We start from the raw sequence: 18,330 nt of genomic DNA on the forward strand, positions 1-18,330 counted from the left end.
GAAATGTAATTAAAAATTAATATTAGAGGAATAATTTTGAAACGATTTCCAGTATGCTTAAAGCTTACTTCACTGCTCTAAATAAAATGGTTATTTGTTCTAAATACATTATCAACTAAATTTATTTCTGATGTTTTGTTTCTTTGGAATTGTTAAACATTGAGAGGAAACGCAATGTCACAACAACTCCTCTGTTGTGACCAACAACTCCTCTGTGGTCACAACAGAGGAGTTGTTGTGACCACAACAACTCCTCTGTGGTCACAACCTTAGTTTAGTGATTTAGTGGCTCACCTGACAGGAATCTCTTCCTCCTTCAGTTGACCTAGCACAGATCATGTTGTTTTTGATCCTGAAGTAGTAGTAGTAGTAGTACCAACACTCTGCGAAGTAATCCACATCTACAGACATCAGCAGAGGGGACAGGCTCTGATGTCCCCTGACATGGGTCTCTGGCCTGGAGTCACCTGGTCATAGACTCAGGTGACTCCCCAGCCGCTAACTGTGCACCGAGCAACGTTTGCAAAGTGCCTGTGCAGGGTAAAAATAACTGGACTGACCACTTCATTGATGACAGCAGGGCAGTCCAGCTGACGACAGAAGCACAAACCAGTCAATCATCTGAAAATAATGACAGCTGACCCTCAGAGGAACAAATCCTTCACTTAGAAATATTACATGTTGTTAGCAGAGCATTTTAGATGCTTCTCAGCAAAAGAATTCACATTTTCTTAAAAAATATATCCCTGTGACCTTATTTAAAAATTAATAAGGTAGCAATACAACTATGCTGCTGTTGCAATTTTTTAATTAGTCCTGAGATTTTGCACATTCCCTTTTTGCGTTTTTACACTCCAGTTTATAGGCAGCTGATTTTTTTCTTAAGTATGCATTCATCTGTAGAAAGAATTCAAATGTCGCATTTTGTGTTACTGTAGCCGAGTAGAAAAGCATGGCTTCGTGATGACCACCAGAGGGAGCTGCGTGTAGAAGAGTCCTGAGCTTTGCCGGCTCGTTAGAGAAAGGGATGAAAACCGTTAGACCGGAAGAATTAGTTCTGTGCTGTTTGCTACGGTATGCTAACGCGCCTAACGGTTTTCTGCTGTCCTAAAAAAGAAGGTAAATATATCTAGAACTTTATTTTTATTACAAAGTGACCTGTTGGTGTGTTTCTGAGAATTGTATAGGATTATATTACACCCAATAGGAAATTATATTGGGTGTAATGTTTGCAGATTTCCGTAAAGAACTGTGGAGCCCGTTCAGACTGAAGAACTGTGGGGCTTGTTCTGTCTTAATATATTGTGAGTTTCTGTTAAACGATATCTGGCTATAGTTAAACAATAACCTGTTGTTATTTTACTGAATGTATATTTATCTGACCTTACTATAGTACCGGTTAGAGTGAATGGCCAGTTGCCACCAGCAATTTTGAGTAGAAAGTAGAAAGTTTACTAAGTGAGTATTTTAATATGTTGTATAACACTAAGTCAACCATATTGTAAGAAATCTTTGTGATTTTATTTATTTTTGTTTTTTTATAGAGGCGTGCCTGCTTCAGTTGTTTATGCACTCAGTTTTAAACTTATAGTACAGTATTTTATTCATAACTTTGCTTAAAAGAAAAGGGATTTATTTTATTTTGCTAATCAAGAAGCTGTCTCTGTAAGATTTTTGTTTAACAAAAATCCACCATTCTGTAAAACTCCAAATTCATTTAACACTACTCTCCCTTTATTAGAGTATTCGAGAAATAAAACGCCATTTATAAGTTTTGTGTCTGGTTCCCTCATTTGACCAGGCTACATTACTATTATTATTCTTATTGTTGCATTCTTTTTTTACTTTCCAAAAATACTCAAAATTTTTGTTAAAATTAAACCTGCTGCAATGACAATAGTAGAGAAAATTATTTATAAAAATAATTCCATTAAGATTGAGATAAAAATATATATTCTATTTTACATTTTGCATTACAAAGTGTAAAATAGTTCTTATTTCATGTCAATATTTTGAAAGACACAAGTGTTCATGTTTAGCTCAAGGTGAGCAAAACAACAAAAATGACAAGTCAGTTTGAGAAAATATGTATATTTATTTTAGCTTCTTTTTTTTTTTTTTTTTTACTTAATAGAAGAATTGTTTGAGAAGGGTAAAAAATCCCAGACATGAATTTGCAACTTTACTTGAAATAGGATCTAAAAAAATAATGAAAGTGAATCTATTAAAAAAACAAAAACAAACTGTGTCTCTCTGGGTTGATCTGTTATAATATGAATAATCTGAGTTCCTGTCATTGATTAAAAAAAAGTGTAAAAAGTAACACTCTGTAAGTTGGGTCGTCTGAGCAGATTCATTCAAGTTTATTAAGATAAACTATCAAAAAGACAGAAAAGCCTTTTGATCTTCAGCATCCATTCGAAGATTCATCCGAGGAGTGTCTTCTTTGGCCTGGTGGATGGTTAGCTGTTCTGGATGACCCAGTCGATCCATGAGATGTAGTTTCTCACATTAGTGTAGACGCCGGGGTAAAAAGCATAAGCACACCCGACGCCCCATGACACAATGCCTTCCAGTCTACCGTTGCAGACCAGTGGTCCTCCTGAATCTCCCTGGCAAGGGCAAATGAAGGTGACATGTTTTAGAGCTAAATCCCAGCAGTCTAAAGTGTTGAGATACGTTTTAATTAAAAATCAAACTTTCGTGTGTGACACAACCATCCCCAACTCTTGTGTTTTTTTGTTTGTTTTTTTTTTTCGTTCAGAAAACGTTTTTTCTAGTTAAACAATCCAGACTAGGAGGGACTCATAAAATATTTGGATTTGTTGAACACCTTGAAATGTAATTAAAAATTAATATTGGAGGAACAATTTTGAAACGATTTCCAGTATGCTTAAAGCTTACTTCGTTGCTCTAAATTCTAAACACGTTAGCAACTAAATTTATTTCTGATGTTTTGTTTCTTTGGAATTGTTAAACGTTGAGAGGAAACGCAACAACTCCTCTGTGGTCACAACCTTAGTTTAGTGATTTAGTGGCTCACCTGACAGGAATCTCTTCCTCCTTCAGTTGACCCAGCACAGATCATGTTGTTTGTGATCCTGAAGTAGTAGTAGTACCAACAGTCTGCGAAGTAATCCACATCTACAGACATCAGCAGAGGGGACAGGCTCTGGCCATAGACAGAGGTGACTCCCCAGCCGCTAACTGTGCACCGAGCAAAGTTTTGCAAAGTGCCGTTGCGGGGCAGAACAACTGGACTGACCACTTCGTTGATGACAGCAGGGCGGTCCAGCTGACCACAGAAGAACAAACCAGTCAGTTAGTCATCTCAAAATGTTAGTAATGCATATCAGATACTTTTCAGCAACAAATCCTCACAGGTGTCATGTAATTCTGCTTTGTAAAATGTCCAAGTGGATTTAAAAAATGAAAAAGGCGACAATGAAACTACAGTGTTGAGGCCATTTCTTTTCTTATTAGTCATTAGATCTTGCATATTTTTGCCTTTTTTGTCTATTTTGGGGGGGGGGGGGGGGATTATTGCACATGGTGTCGCAATCCAAATCATATTATATTAAAATGATTGTCAATTATATTAATATAATAATAATATTACTATCACAAAATTCTCATAAAATAATAATGATTGCACAGAAAATATTTACTAAAAAATATTTAGATACATTAATTAGACTTCACATTAAAAATATATATTAATAAATGACATATTGAAATATACTGTTATATATTTACACATGGCTGCATATACTACTTTTGGACACCAGTTAGATTTGATATTTGTGTTTAAGGCCAGCTGACATGCTAAAGTTTTTATCTTCTCCCTTTCACATCACTGGGAAATCACGGTCTGAAATTTCAGTCCATGCAGTGGCTCCCAATTCTGAGTGACTCAGCATTTTCTAAATCAAAACATTTGTCACAGTGGAGGTTTTACCTTAAGAAGCATGATGTCGTTGTCAAGGTTCCAGTAATTGAACTGGTAATGTTTTATGATTAACAAGACGTCAAATATTTGCTCATATCCCTCCTTTTCTTTGATGTTGTGCTCCCCAAGGACCACTTTCATCAGCTGATTCCTGCAGAGGTTATTAGAAAGCACACAATTCGGTTCATACGGTTTATTTAAAGACCCCTGATGGGTTTAGAGTTATTTGATGTTATTACTTTCTGCCATAAAAGACTAATTATGATAATACATTCTAAGCGTCACGATGTAGACTAATGTCTGATACATATTAATGTGTAATGGTGTGACTGGTGAAGGTGGATAGCTGCAGTAACTTACGGCCTCCAGCAGTGGGCAGCAGACACCACCCACTGCGGGTGAACCAAGGTGCCTCCACAGAAGTGGGACTCTCTGTACTGGAGAGAGGCTTGATATTTGATAGAGTAAGGCTCTACCACTATGCCACCAACAATTCTGTTACCATTCTCAACTAAAAGAGACAAAGAAAAACAAAACATTCTTTCTCCTCTACGAAAGGTTGCATTTGCAAGCAGATCCATGTGAATATTCTGGCAAAACAACAATGCATATTATTTCTTACCTGCCAGGTTAGCAACAATCAGGGGGGGCAATAATAGGAGACAGTAGGAAGCAAGTTGCATCATATCAGCTGCTACAAAATAAATAAATAAATAAATAAATAAATACAGACAATAAAAATCAAGTTAAGACAAAAGTCTTCTCTGAAAGCTGATGGAAAGGGCACAAGCATTGTGCTCTTCATATACACAAAATAAACAGGTAATATTAATTAATTCCATTTTAAATTGCTAAACAAATGACAGAAAGACAGGTGGTAAAATGAATCTCAGATGTAATATCATTTTCACAGAGCAGCAATAAATCATAACTATCAAATACATAAAATGCATAAGACTTCAGGATCAACTCTTGCACAGAAGTTTGGAGTTGTGATCAGAACAAAATATAACAGATTATAACATGACATAATGCAATACAACATATCACAACATATATAACATGACAGCTACTCTAACATCATAAGAAAATGCAACATAGCATAAAGTAAAATGTGATGTAAATAATCCAACACTAGTAACACTATATAAAACAACATAATGTAATTCTATGCAATATAAAATGACAGCATAATGTAACGTAACATAACCATGAAGAAAAGAGCTCAAAATCATTCATCATGGCATGGCAGATTTAGGTTTACAGTAATCTTTTAGTATGATCAACATGTTTCTTTTGACCAGATGCAACATTAATCTTGTGGGGTGCCCCAGCCAGATTATGTAGACTGAGATAAAGATTAGGGTGATAGCAATGAGGCCTTTCATCCTCAAACACTTGGAACTTGTTACCAAAGAGAAGTAATCAAAACACCAGCAGAAACGTGCAAAAAGCTGGCAGGCACTTATAAAAAGGGTTTAATTGCTGTATTGCCAATAAACATTTCTCACTTGATCATTTGGAGGTGTATACAAAAAAGTCTTTGATGCTTTAAATGTTAAGTGACATGTGAAAAGACAAGCTGATACTTGTTTTACATTGTTTTATTATGTAGAAGTTCCTGTCTCATTTGCAAACGATAAACAACTTCTTGGACAGCGAATAAAAATTCTTTTAAATCTAAGTCTGGCTGAGATGCGAATAACACTCTCACTGCTTAGAGGTAACAATATATAAGCTTTCTCACCTTATCAACAGTTGTGTCAAAATCCTCCAAATTACCAGCTTCAAGATACACTAAAACATTCCCACACATCAAGAGAAGACCGAGAAGTCTCAGGACTCTTTTATACTCTAAATAAGCCTGTCCCTCTCATTATTCCTCACCATTATTAACATCTCTGTCACATTCAGAAAGGAGAGTATCTGACCCAGTACTAGAAGAAAAAAAACACTTCATCCTTCTTTTATTACATCTTTTTCTTTGGGAGGCCTTTGTTCTCACAGCATCAACTTATTGTTCAGCATTGCAGATAAAGTGAATCTTTGCAGACATGAAACCCAACAAGGGTGACATGACAACCTATACTCGCTCAACATGTTGTTTTTATATCCCTCTAATGTTCTGTCCACCTGAGATGTGGCAGGTGATGATTGCAGTCATTCTTTCTTTGAACAAGGAAAGGTTTTCTCTCTTTTTTTTCTCCAGTAATCCTTTTAAAGCTGCTCAGAGAGTAGATCTGCTTAACCCTCTTTGTACATCTCGCATTGACTCGTGATCAAAAATAATGACCATGTGTGAAGGTGTTGCTAACTGTGCTTCAGCTGAATCGCACTCAAATGCAACTCCGTTCTTATTTCATTTTCCCTCACAGCCAAATTCGCCCCAGACTCTTCTCATTTATTTCCTTACAGACTTTGCAGCCATATGGGTGTTTGCAACTCTCAGCCTACATACAATCAGCACTCCCCAAGGTGTCATTCCACCTGTGAGGTTGGAAGGTGATAGCTTGCTCAGCTTTCCCTTGGGTGAAACGTCGCTGTGACAAAACAGAGTGTGCCTTTGTGTCTGGTGTGCTTGTGAGACAGGGAATGTTTTGGGAAATGAATGTTGAAGTTGAAAAATAGAAAAGGCAAGACAATCAACCTTTTCCCACAGAACCACAGAAACTAGTGCTTAGTTGAAAGGAGGTGATACACAGTTTTTAAAAATTTTTATGAATAAAGGCATAAAAAAGTGTGTTGTGCATTTCCACCTGAACTGACAGAAGTGGCAGGAAGAGAAATAACCATTCAATGTAAATGTGGATGTGTGTTTACTTTGTTTCAGGAACTCTAACCATCTTTCTATCTCCTGCTAAAGAAAAGCGTCCTCACACAGCGTCCTCACAATGTATCTCCTTCATTGTTTAATGCATTTCCTGTGGTAGCACAGTGGGGGTGGTCTGTTCAGGGCTCAGTTGAAACAAATGAACTTTAAAAATATGCTGTTCATAAAATAATAAATTAATGATGCACAAAAGAAAAAAAAATAGAAAGGAAAGTTTGGAAAGTCTTTTTCACCATTTTCTTGCTGTCTGGAGGAAAGCGGTTAGTCTGGTGCTGTGTTCATTTGCAGCTCGGACTTGGGAAACACCTGGCCAAGGAAGGTCACACACACAAAGCCGTTTCTCTCTTTCTCTGGGTACAACATCAATTAGTCAGATGGCTCCACATGTGGGACAACAGGAGGTCAGGTGACCGCCTCCCCTCACATCTCCTCCTCTCCCCCAACAATACACACACCAACACTTCCCTCCAAGCCCTCCCACTGTGGCTGATATTGACTTGCCAGATGGCTGATCATAATCATCATTATCATCATCATCGTCTTCATCATCATCATTGTCGTCATAGCCGCTGGGTTGATAAGGACTTCTTATCATTGTTGACACAGATTCAGCAATGGCCGATAATTCAAAAAGAGACACTTGTGTGCAGAATCCCTCTGTGTGTATATACAGTACAGACCAAAAGTTTGGGCACACCTTCTAATTGAATTCAATTAGAAGGTGTGTGTGTACAGAAATACACACACGTATATACATACACACACACACACGCACATAGTATGTCTTTCTAGAGACTTTGCATTGACTTCCATTCATTTTTCATTCATTTCTATAGCCAAACCCTGATCCTAGCCCTAAACCTAACCTACACTCAATTCACACCTTTGTCCTAAACCTTAGCCCTAACCCAAAAACAGCACCTATTCTTAATGGGCTTTGGGCCCCATAAGGACCAGTTGGTCCTCAAAGCATAGCATTTGTTGGAAAAATGGTCCTTAGACTGTATCAAATACATGAACACATACACACACTCACACAGACACACCCACACCCACACACACATACAGATACTTCAGCCGGGATAATCCTGGACGTTGAAACAGCGTGCTGATACAGTATAGATGAATCCACCCGGGCACAGTGCCATCTTTGTTGCTATGGCAACAACGTCAGGCCTTTCAACAAGTCAGAAGGGTCAGAGGACAGACAGTTCTGATAATAAATCCTTACTGAATGTGAACTTTGTTGCTCCTTCTTCTCTTTTTCTCCTCTCAGCCCATCCCAGAGTGACTTTGCAGCTTCATGATAACCAATGAAATTAAAAACTTTTTTTTTTTTTTATGGGAAACTGAAGGATATAGTTTGATAGGAATCACTTCCACTGGTACCAGAGAAGAAGGAATGAACAGTCTGGGCCAACAGAGAAAAGGCTGTTTGTCTGCAGTGATTCAGTCATATTGTCTAAAGTAACATCCTTGTTTGCTGTATGATGAACCTCCTTATGTGTTTAGCCTGTCTGCTCCTGGCTCTAACTGCGGTCGACAGTGAGTATATTTTTTTGGTATAAATACATAAAAAGTGATATTTTAATGTATCTCCTTCATTGTTTAATGCATTTCCTTTATTGTTGCATTGTAAAAAATTATTGAATTGAAAAAATAAATTGGTATATCTTATTTAAAGTTCCTTTGTGATAAATTAACTAATTTGTAAATTGAATTTGAAATGTAATTGCTGATGTCTTGTTCAGCCAGAGTACAAACTTTGAACATGTCGGACCAATAGATTGGTGCCTTCCTTCTTAACTTTTAGATAGGGAGTCATTTTTCTGCAGACATTTTGTACAATGCAATGCACAACTGCAAGAAAGAAAAAAGATGCTTTGAGAAAGAGCCTCATGAGGTTAAAAACTGGACATTGCTTTTACGTTCAGGGCTCCTTTGGACACTCGATAGAGCACAAAGATCCATGTAAGGCCCTGGTGAACCCAAACACTGCAGAATCAACAAAGACAAAATTCAATTTGACATGTTTTAATTTTATGATCCACCCACGATTCAACATAAATCCATCCTTATCTTTTCCTTAGTGAAGAGTTAACTACGTAAAGCGATGTAGAATTTCTTATTTGAATAATTTAGAAATGTGCTTTAAGAACATCCATGATGAGAAATATTTTTAGGTTAAACTCTGACGTTAGTCTGAATATTAATTTAATCAAATGCCTACATGGCTAGCTAATTAAATGTAAAATAGCACAAGAGTGGAGTAAGTTTTTTCTTCAAGGTTAGTCTGTTTATTTTCTATCTCTCTTCATGTGCCTTAATAATAATAATAATAATAATAATTTTAACAAAATTTGCGTATGATTGGCTGATCAGCATCAGATGACGACACATCCCTCACTTCACCTGCTGGCTCCTGAGGCAAAGCTGAATATTAAGAGAGATGAAAAAAATACAAAACTAATAAGAAACTTTGCCAAGACGATCCATTACCAGATCTGATCAACTTGCAAGATTGGGTTACAAAAAATACATATTTTTTCATTTTACACACTTTGCTATGATCATCTAGTTTTATTCAGATGTTCCTGCAAATTCTTACATTGGCTCACCTCCATTGATCTCAACTATTTTTCTGCACATGCAATTCCTTTTTGAAGCAAAAAAAAAGAAGGATCACATCAGGACATCCAGCAATCTAAACCAGAACCAGCAGCCCGATTGACCTTCAGCTGAACTGCTAAACTGGAAGGCTCTAGCTATGTGAAATCAAAGTAAAAAGCTTAGCCCAGGAGTGAGCCATCAGTCTGGTTTTAGACTATTTCATGGTAAAAGTTCAGGTTCAATGCATCTGTCTATGGAAAAGTTGGCTGTTCAGTCACTAGTGCACTGGCCTTGGTTAGCACACAAAGTCCTACAAGGCCCTCGATAGCTCTTTTAAAGTGTAGTGTGCAATTTTGATGAGATTATAAATGCTACAGAAGTGCAAATGATATACAGATTGTTTTACTAATGAAATATTTGTTGTGAGTGACACAGCTGTCCAGCAGAGATACCAACAGTTTGCTCTTTCTCTCAGTGGAAACCTTCTCTCAGTGGACATGCTGCAGCCATGACTGCTTCATTGCAAAAAAAGGGATTTTGAGCAGCAAAATTGTTTTCTAAAACAGTCCTAACAAATTTTAAAATGACTCAGAATATGTTCAAAATCCTATTCATATTCACTATAAACTAGTTTAAGCATTAAAGATGCAAACATGTTAGAAAAAAAAAAAGTAAAAGAAAAAGCTGAGAAAGTTGCTGAGTCACAGGAAAAGCACTCTTTAATTATTTTTGGAATGGCGTTGAACAAAGAAAAATCTCAATCAGAAGTGGAAATGGTTATGAAGGATTTTGAGAGAGTCTGCATTTCTTTCCCTCATGTTGAGGAGTTGCAAAAAATGATACCCATTTCTCCACAGTCTCTGATTGTGCAGCCTGAGGTCAGAGCTCCACGGTTTAGTTGTTACATAATACTGGCAGGAGTGTCCCTGCTGTAATATTTCTGCAGCCAGAGTGAAGTAGTGACTCAGGGACGCTGCGTTCCATTACCTCTATTTCACCGAGGCCCCACATATGGCAGAAATGTAGCAATTTTCTAAATGGGTCAATTGACTTGGAGGAAGTGGGATAACGAGCAACTCTACAGTCCTTCTACTCACCGAAGGCGTTCTGTTTTACTTTGACCAGCTGTCATTGCTTTCCTACAATGCAGCTTTGGTTGCTTACTGTTTTTTTTTTTTTTTTTTTGAGGATAAACTATCCCAATGCTTCACTGCTAACCCAATTTCCCAGGAGAGATTTGGTTGTTCACAAATTCATGTCCGATAGCGATGATGAATAATTCACAGTAAATCCTAATGTAAACATGTGTAAACATCGCATCCTGTTTGTTTCTCCATGCAGGCCGAGCGCTTATGCAGAGCCGCATAATCGGCGGCCACGTCGCCGCACCGAACTCCATCAAATACATGGTGTCTCTTCAGAGAACAAGCCGCCAACACTTTTGTGGGGGATCGCTAGTTCACAGGTACTGGGTTCTGACTGCAGCGCACTGTAACATCGGGTAAGAGTGTTCAACAGCTGTAATCATCTGTAACTACGAGCTCGAAGGATACCGCCACATGATTCAGATGATATATATTCTCCCCATTCCTTTCCACACTGTGAAAAATGTCCACACCGCTGACATTGCTTCTCTGCCTCAGTTAAACACCCCCCAAACCTGTGTTGCAGCACTGTCACTGTCACATGTTATTCCCTCCCCCTCCTGAAGCACAGACACAAATGGCAAGCATGACGGAAATAAACATCAGGTATTAATATCGCCCCAGTTTATATATATATATATATATAAATTGACTGACATCTGCCGATACCGATGTTAATGCGAATATATCGTGCTTTCCAAATAAAACTACTCTGTAACATAATTTCTAATGTCTAAGAAGCAATAGCATTTTTCACATTTGACATATTTTGTTGGGATTTTATGTGAGAATAAATGCACTGTGCATCCTTCATTAAGCCCCCTTTACTGTAAAACCCGTAAATTTAATCCACTGCATCCAATTGCTCACATTATTTAATTATGTGAATTTTAGTCTGTTTAACATTGTGTAGAGCCTCACTCAGTATGACAGGAGCAGATTTATGAAAGCAAAGAAACAAAAACCCTTTCTGGTATGAACAAGTAATGTCACATTAAACCTGTGCGTTGGAGGTCAAACTGCACACAAACAGATACAGTTGGTCAGCTGACCTTGGTGCAGCATCATTCCTGTGTGTGTACATCTCGGTATGTGTGTGTATGGGTGCGGGGGTGTGTGCTTGTGTGTGTGTAAAACACAGAGTGACAGTGAAGTGTCATCTTGTCTAGTTCCTGGAAATCATCCATATCTCTGTAGCACTGCCCCAGTCCTGCCAGATCACAGTAAGCCATTGTTCACGAATCCATCCAGTTGCAGTCGCAGTCAATCCTTTTCCACACCCTGAGCTGGTAAATTTCTACACTTATGACACATTTTCCCATATGCCATTTACTTATTCAAACAAGTACAGAAATAAACTCTGTACACAATTATTCACTAGGCTGTTCTCCTGAATATATTGTTTTGAACATCTACACTGCTGAAAGTCAATCCAAAATGTTTGCAAGTGTAAATATTTGGGATAGAAGTGAGATTTTGTTTTTATTATGAGAATATCTATGTGTGTACAATTACTGGACAGCTACAACTGTGCAGAGTTATAATGCAACCGAATTAAATATTTTTTTTCACCACACTGACTTATTTTAATCTGCTAAAGCAATTATAATACATCATCATCTGCAGATAAAGATTTCTGACTAAAAAATAATCATCACAGCTAAAAGCCCTAATTTCATGGAGTCAGTTCGTAAATCTGTTGATAATCAACTATTTGTGTAGCAGCAACCACACTTTTAAGTTCTGAACTCTCCTATTAGGCTGCAGGAATTAGAATTAGTCAACACCAAAGGAGAATGGGTTCCTGTTAGCTTCACATTTCATTCATCTCTAAATTTTTGGTCAAAAACTTGGGAGCCAAGTTTAATTTAAAAATAATCATCACAGTCCATGTATACAGTGTTTATACGTGCTCCTACAGCTCATTTGTTTTATAAGTTGCTTAGAAAGTAAATACATAATTAAAAAAATGAGGTAAATTATTTTTAATGCATTGGTTCTGATCAGAACAAGTGCAATAAATATCTTGTTTTACTTTTCAGAGTAGTAATATACAAAGTAGTAATATGTGTTGCTCTCCCGTCATTGGACAAATGCACATCTTGAAGATGGAAAAAAATGCCTGGAAATGATCATGTTTAAAAGGGATGTTCCATGCAATGCTTGTATGTGTGTGTTTTAGGGCAGATCAGATGATGATAGTGGCAGGTGACTACAAAGTAAATATCTTCGAGGGTACTGAGCAGTATGCTAAACCCCACAAGCTGGTCATTCATCCCTCATACAACAGCAGCACCAACAACGCCGATATCATGCTCATCAAGGTACTGCAGAGATTTAGTGTACTTTTTTCATATCTTTTCAAAACTGCCTGTGAACATTTTCTAAGCTCCTTTTCCTACCAGAAAACCATCTAATATTTTCTTTTACTCTTTTTATTTGTTTCAGTTGCGTGCCCCTATGGTCCTGAACAAGTTTGTGTCACTGGCGCCTCTACCCAGACAGGGGACAGGCGTGGTCGAAGGCCACCTGTGTCAGGTGTCTGGATGGGGCCACGTTGGGGTGGGTGGAGGACAGGTGCCTGTTAAGCTCAGGACAGTCACAGTGCCCATTGTTTCAGCCGTGAGATGCAACGGCAGCGACTCCTTCAACGGCAACATCACGGCGAACATGATCTGCGCCGGCTACCCGTCGGGAGGACAGGACGCATGCAAGGTTAACGCGGAGGCTGTGGGGTGGTACACGGCTTAACCTGTTTGGACACGCAGGAGTGTCTTGTCCTTGAAAACACATCAATTTATTTCTCAAACAATACATTTTCCATCACCCAGTAATGTATATCAGGTAGCACAAGCTGATCTGATTCTCATCTCACGTTGGAGTATATCCATAACACACTTTTGGGGAAGTCCATCCCTTTGCCAGTAAGAGGACACAGCTTGTTATGTCATTACATGATGAGTTGTTAGGCTGACATGCCAGACTATAGTTGTAGATGAAATGGAAAATCTCAAAGGCCAAATTTTAACTGGGATTTTAAACAACAACAAAAAAAAGCTAATCTGGTGGATGGCTGCAAAACAACAGCACACTTAAATGCTGGTGTATGTTATGGTGCATTCATTGTGCCTATTCATGTGTGTTTCCTTTCTTTGCGTTTAATGTGAGAAGAAGATTACCTGAAATTCAATATGCGATGTACCAGAAGTCATTTGCCTTTGTGAAGAGAAACCTACTTAATTACATCGAACAAACGATACATCTAACACTGTACTGGGAGACTTTTCAAGCAGTTGCATAATAAAACAGCAATGAAAGTATTCACACCCCTGAATCATCCTACAACTACAAACTTCACTGTATGTTAAACTTCAATGTGATTTTTCATGACTGATCAATATAAACTAGTATCTATACTTGTGGGGTAAAAGTTAATCATTGTGCATGTTTTTTTTGAGTCAAATAAAAATCTGAATAGTGCATTTGTATTCAGCTTCTTAACTCAACACTTTGTAGAAACTTATTTTTTCCTTTTTTTACTTATTTTTTTATGCAATTACAGATACAAGTATTTTAGGGTTTATATATCTGAAGTTTTAGTCCACTCTTGTTTCTAAAATAGAAAAGTTGAATCAGATTCAATTCTCGATTTTTTTTGCTGCAGATTCCCAATAGAATTTTGGTCTTTACTTTGACTTTGCCAATTTAATACAACTGTGCTTTGACTTGACCAGGAATGTTCGATGTTTATCAATATGTAGCATTCCATCAACTCTATACAGCTTACCTGTCTGTGCAGAGAAGAAGGCTGCCCACAGCATGCCACTTCTACCATCATGTTTCATCACATGGGTGGTGTTCACAGTGAAGTACAACATTAGTTTTCTGTCATGCAGTGTTTTGCATTCATGCCAGACAGTTTAGTTTGGTCCCGTCTGATGAGAGTATCTTCTTGTGTAAGTTTCCTCTAAATGGCTCGAGATAAACTGTAAATTTGACTTCTTATGGCTATCTTTCCAAGTTTACTTTGTTCTTGCCTTGTTCCATAATGGCTGGATTTGTCCACAACCAGTAGTGATGAGATTCTTGATTGCTCCTTTGCTTCTTTTCTAATCTTCTCTAACAAATCTCTGAGACCTTCAGGGAATAAATTAATTTATTCTGAAAAAAAATAAAAAAATACACAGGATTATGTCCTTGAATTAAAGGACTTCTGAAGCCAATTGTCTGCATTGTAATTCATCTAGAGGTTTTAGAGGAAAGTGAATGATTGCAATTTCCAGTTGAACTCGATGTTAAACCATGGATCATTTTCTTTCCACTATCAAAGGTATGCTAATTTGAGTTCATCAATCCTATTAAATCCTAGTAAAGTTCTTTGAAGTCTACAGTTGTAATATGACAAATTAAAATATATAAAATTTTACTTAATTTTGGTTAAATGTGACCACGAAGTGGGTTTTTTCTGTTTAATATTCCATCACAAACGTTGCATTGGTGGCACTGAGAAACAGCTTGAAGAGGAAAAAAAATACATGTATAAACATACGTTTCAATATTTTCCAGAATATTATGAGAAGTTTCTGAAACAAGCTTTGAATTTAGATATGATTACTAAAAGCTATTATTTCTGAAATGCAATATTTAATATCTTCCCAGTGAGGCTTTTTCATTGGACGTCATTTGTTCTACAAAATGAAAGACACGTCAAATTATGTAACATTATATTAGTATGCTTGAAGATAATACAATAAAAGTGACCTTAAATCCCTGAGACATTCAAGACAGGATTAGCAAGCCCCTGCTGAAACGTTTTCCCACAGGCTCAGCTTTATGTGAAATCTGAAGGTGTAATCACCAAGAGGACATTGTGGCTCGGTAACTGATAGAGGGTGTGGTCTTGTCTTTGCAGGGAGACTCAGGCGGGCCGCTGGTGTGCAGGGGCCGGGTGTACGGCATGGTTTCATGGGGCAGTGGCTGTGGCGACGCTCAGTTTCCAGGGGTGTACACTGCTGTGTCCAGGTTCCGCCGCTGGATAGATCAAACCATCTACGGGCCACACCTGCGCTGTTTCGGATACAGATGAAGCTCTGAGTATCATTTTGTCGTTGTATCAGTGTAAGAAGAAATGCACCCTCTGCTCTTCAATATTAAAGCTTTAGTAAAAGTCTGTGGATCCATTACTGGATCCCCTGCTGTGCCTCCTACTGTAGTTCACAACCTGTAAGAAATTGCAGATTTCTGACAATAAATACCATCACTTGGATAAGAGTGTGATATTTCTCCGTCGCTTTCTAGAGTGTGAGTAAAAAGCATCTCTTAAGCTTTTTTACATTTTGCCACGTTGCTTCTGTGTTTCCTATTGGGATTTATCTTATAGACCAATGCAAAGCAGTAAATAATTATCAGGTGGACGAAAAAATAAAAACTTCAAAGGAGGTAACAGAGTAGTATCCCAAAAACTGTCAGAAAACAGGAAAACTATATAGACAACTTTTACATATGCTAAGTTATATATATTTAGCAATATATTATTATTTGTATATCTATTCTAGATTTTTTTCCGGTTTTTAATTATGTAATTATTTTTTTTACCTGAACCAGTAACATTTTGATACATCATAGGCACACTGGTAGTTTTTCTGTAAACTCAGGTAGCCAAGCAAACAAATTATTTGGTGCCAATTTCACAGTTGCATCTTTGTGGAAAAAAAGATAAAGAAAAAAAAAAAATAGGCCTTTGTTGAGGAGTTGGAAGAAGAAAGTAATTGCTGATAGAAAGCCATAAAACAACGCATTTTGTAGGTATACAGTAATTAACTGGAGGACAATGTTTTTGGCGAAATGTGACCACAAATATGAAATAAAACCCACACTGAGCATAATCCTAAACGTAGCATCCATACGGTGAAACGTGTTGGTGGCAGTTTCATGTTGTATGGATGTTTTTTCTGCACCAGAGTCGGGGAATCTGGTGAGAGCTGGATGGATGATGGATGGAGCTAAGCATGCCAGTCTGGAAGAAAACTTGCTAGTTGACACAAAAAGCTTGAGACCAGTATGGAAGACCAAAATCCATCTGAGAATCTGTGGCAAACAAAAACTAATGTTCACAGAGGTTTGTAGAGAAATATGCCTTTTATTGCCCCTGAAGTCGCAACAGAAGGTGGTTCTATATGGAGTGAATTTAGGGTATTTTGGAGTCTATAAACTGTCCCCCAATTGAGTTGACAACACAGAAGCATTACATTAACCTGCAGGCCTGCTTTCCAGATCATCTTGTTTTTATTAATCTATTTTAAATCTAAAGGGAGTAGGTGTGCCATAATTGCTTCTTTTTTATGAATAGACAATGTGTAGAAAGTCAGCTCTGCTGCAGGCTCATGTGTCGTCCGTCCTTCCATTGTCTGCGTAGTTATATTGGGTTTGGTTCTTCTGAGAAAAGACGATTTGTGCCCTCTATCAACTCAAAGAATCTGGGGAGGCCTCCTTTCATCTTGTTCCTTCTGCAGATATTATTGTTAACAGCAGGTGGAAACCAACTTTAAAAAAAAGTCCAGTAAGTGTGTAAATTTTAAACCTACCAGTTCTATCTGGCCTGGACATTTTGTACCTGATGTGTTGGCATAAAAATCTTTTAAAGTGGATTATTTCAGCAAAATAAATAATATGGGATGCCGACATGATAATGTGTGTATTTTTTTCATAATGCACAAGGAAGGGAACACAGTGAAACAATGCCTCCATTAAAGAACGAACCTATGGATGGGTGAAAAATCACAACTTGATTTGGGAAACAAATAAATATTAATAAAAAAAAAAGAATTTAGTCTGTCATAGCAATATGACAACAAACCATGTCAGTGAAAGTTTATAGCTGAGACTATAAAATATACATAAAATCAAATACATTAAATAAAAATTTATATCAATGAAGCTGAATCAATCCCTGTTTGAAAAGGAATGGTAATTAAATTATACAACTATTTAACTAATCCTACATATAAAGTGCATTAAACCTACGTTATCCATAAACATTTCTACATGTGTCATTAATATTTCATTCTGATCATAGTTTTACAACCACAATATCTATAAAACAAGACTGTGCACCACTTTTAAACTGCTAACATCATCTATACATGTTGTACTATTAAACACTCTATTGTTTTTAATAGAACTAGTGCTAAATAACTGTATTCATGTCACATCCACCCACAAATGTGTAACTCAAATCTAATTATGGTATTTAAACCTAGATGATTATAATATAGCAATCAAGCTGAATAATTCTCTTTGTGCTTTCTAAAACATAGCTGAGCTGTTCCCCTCAGATCATAAGCTTTTATCGCTCCATTCATTATTTGACTGGTTTTAAAAGATGCACAGGTGCATAAATGACAACATCCGATGCAAGTCAGGTTAATTATATAACACTGGTTCACATCAAATGTGTGAATCAGGTCCTTTGCAAAACAAAATTAAGTTCGTAAAAATATTTGATGAATTTGAAAGGCATATAGTCAGGTTAGCCCAGTCAGACACAGATTTAAAGTCAATACTTTAAACTTATATCCTGTTTAAAGAACAATACAGTCAAGCTCAGCTCGGGTTATCAGTTGGGAAAATGTTTTCTCTCTCAGGAAAACATTTCAACTTTGCTGAAATCCCTCCTCCAACATCTTAGATTTTGAAAGTATTTTTAAAAAAAAACAAAACAAAAAAAACTTGTTTGCTCCTGATATCTGACTTTATGAACCGTTTGCTTACGTCTGAGCTGCTCCAAATCTGTATGC

At 37.2% G+C, this 18,330-nt stretch overlaps 2 protein-coding genes across 5 annotated transcripts; one reads left to right on the forward strand and one right to left on the reverse strand.

The window, feature by feature from the left end:
- The first annotated feature begins 1,025 nt into the window (after positions 1 to 1,025).
- On the forward strand, positions 1,026 to 15,773 carry LOC122833645 (trypsin-like). 3 transcript variants are annotated; one of them, XM_044121373.1, is made up of 5 exons: positions 1,026 to 1,119; positions 10,731 to 10,890; positions 12,717 to 12,858; positions 12,983 to 13,249; positions 15,447 to 15,773. In XM_044121373.1, exons 1-5 carry the CDS (start codon positions 1,077 to 1,079, stop codon positions 15,618 to 15,620), a joined length of 786 nt encoding a protein of 261 aa, XP_043977308.1. In that variant the 5' UTR covers positions 1,026 to 1,076; the 3' UTR covers positions 15,621 to 15,773. The 3 variants fall into 3 exon arrangements, with proteins under 3 accessions (XP_043977308.1, XP_043977307.1, XP_043977309.1); XM_044121372.1 differs by lacking the exon at positions 1,026 to 1,119 and adding an exon at positions 7,658 to 8,324; XM_044121374.1 differs by lacking the exon at positions 1,026 to 1,119 and adding an exon at positions 7,662 to 8,324 and having other exon boundaries at positions 10,731 to 10,854.
- On the reverse strand, positions 2,340 to 5,996 carry LOC122833646 (trypsin-like). Of its 2 annotated transcripts, XM_044121376.1 has the most exons (6): positions 5,697 to 5,996; positions 4,572 to 4,643; positions 4,310 to 4,460; positions 3,959 to 4,100; positions 3,044 to 3,295; positions 2,340 to 2,612 (listed from the first exon to the last, which is right to left on the reverse strand). In XM_044121376.1, the coding sequence occupies exons 2-6, from the start codon at positions 4,633 to 4,635 to the stop codon at positions 2,463 to 2,465; spliced, it is 759 nt and encodes a 252-aa protein (XP_043977311.1). In that variant the 5' UTR covers positions 4,636 to 4,643; positions 5,697 to 5,996; the 3' UTR covers positions 2,340 to 2,462. The 2 variants fall into 2 exon arrangements, with proteins under 2 accessions (XP_043977311.1, XP_043977310.1); XM_044121375.1 differs by lacking the exon at positions 5,697 to 5,996 and having other exon boundaries at positions 4,310 to 4,618.
- Positions 15,774 to 18,330: the final 2,557 nt, after the last annotated feature.

The sequence above is a fragment of the Gambusia affinis genome, linkage group LG07 (genome assembly GCF_019740435.1).
Source record: "Gambusia affinis linkage group LG07, SWU_Gaff_1.0, whole genome shotgun sequence".
Classification (NCBI taxonomy): domain Eukaryota; kingdom Metazoa; phylum Chordata; class Actinopteri; order Cyprinodontiformes; family Poeciliidae; genus Gambusia; species Gambusia affinis.

Coding starts and splice junctions, on each gene's coding strand:
- LOC122833646 (XM_044121375.1), bottom strand. CDS start 4,530: ATGGATCTGCTTGCAAATGCAACCTTTCGTAGAGGAGAAAGAATGTTT. Junction 3,296..3,958: donor ACGACATCATGCTTCTTAAG/GTAAAACCTCCA, acceptor TTCTGTGGTCAG/CTGGACCGCCCTGCTGTCAT. Junction 2,613..3,043: donor GAGGAAGAGATTCCTGTCAG/GTGAGCCACTAA, acceptor TGCCCTTGCCAG/GGAGATTCAGGAGGACCACT.
- LOC122833645 (XM_044121372.1), top strand. CDS start 8,267: ATGATGAACCTCCTTATGTGTTTAGCCTGTCTGCTCCTGGCTCTAACT. Junction 12,859..12,982: donor CCGATATCATGCTCATCAAG/GTACTGCAGAGA, acceptor TATTTGTTTCAG/TTGCGTGCCCCTATGGTCCT. Junction 13,250..15,446: donor GAGGACAGGACGCATGCAAG/GTTAACGCGGAG, acceptor TTGTCTTTGCAG/GGAGACTCAGGCGGGCCGCT.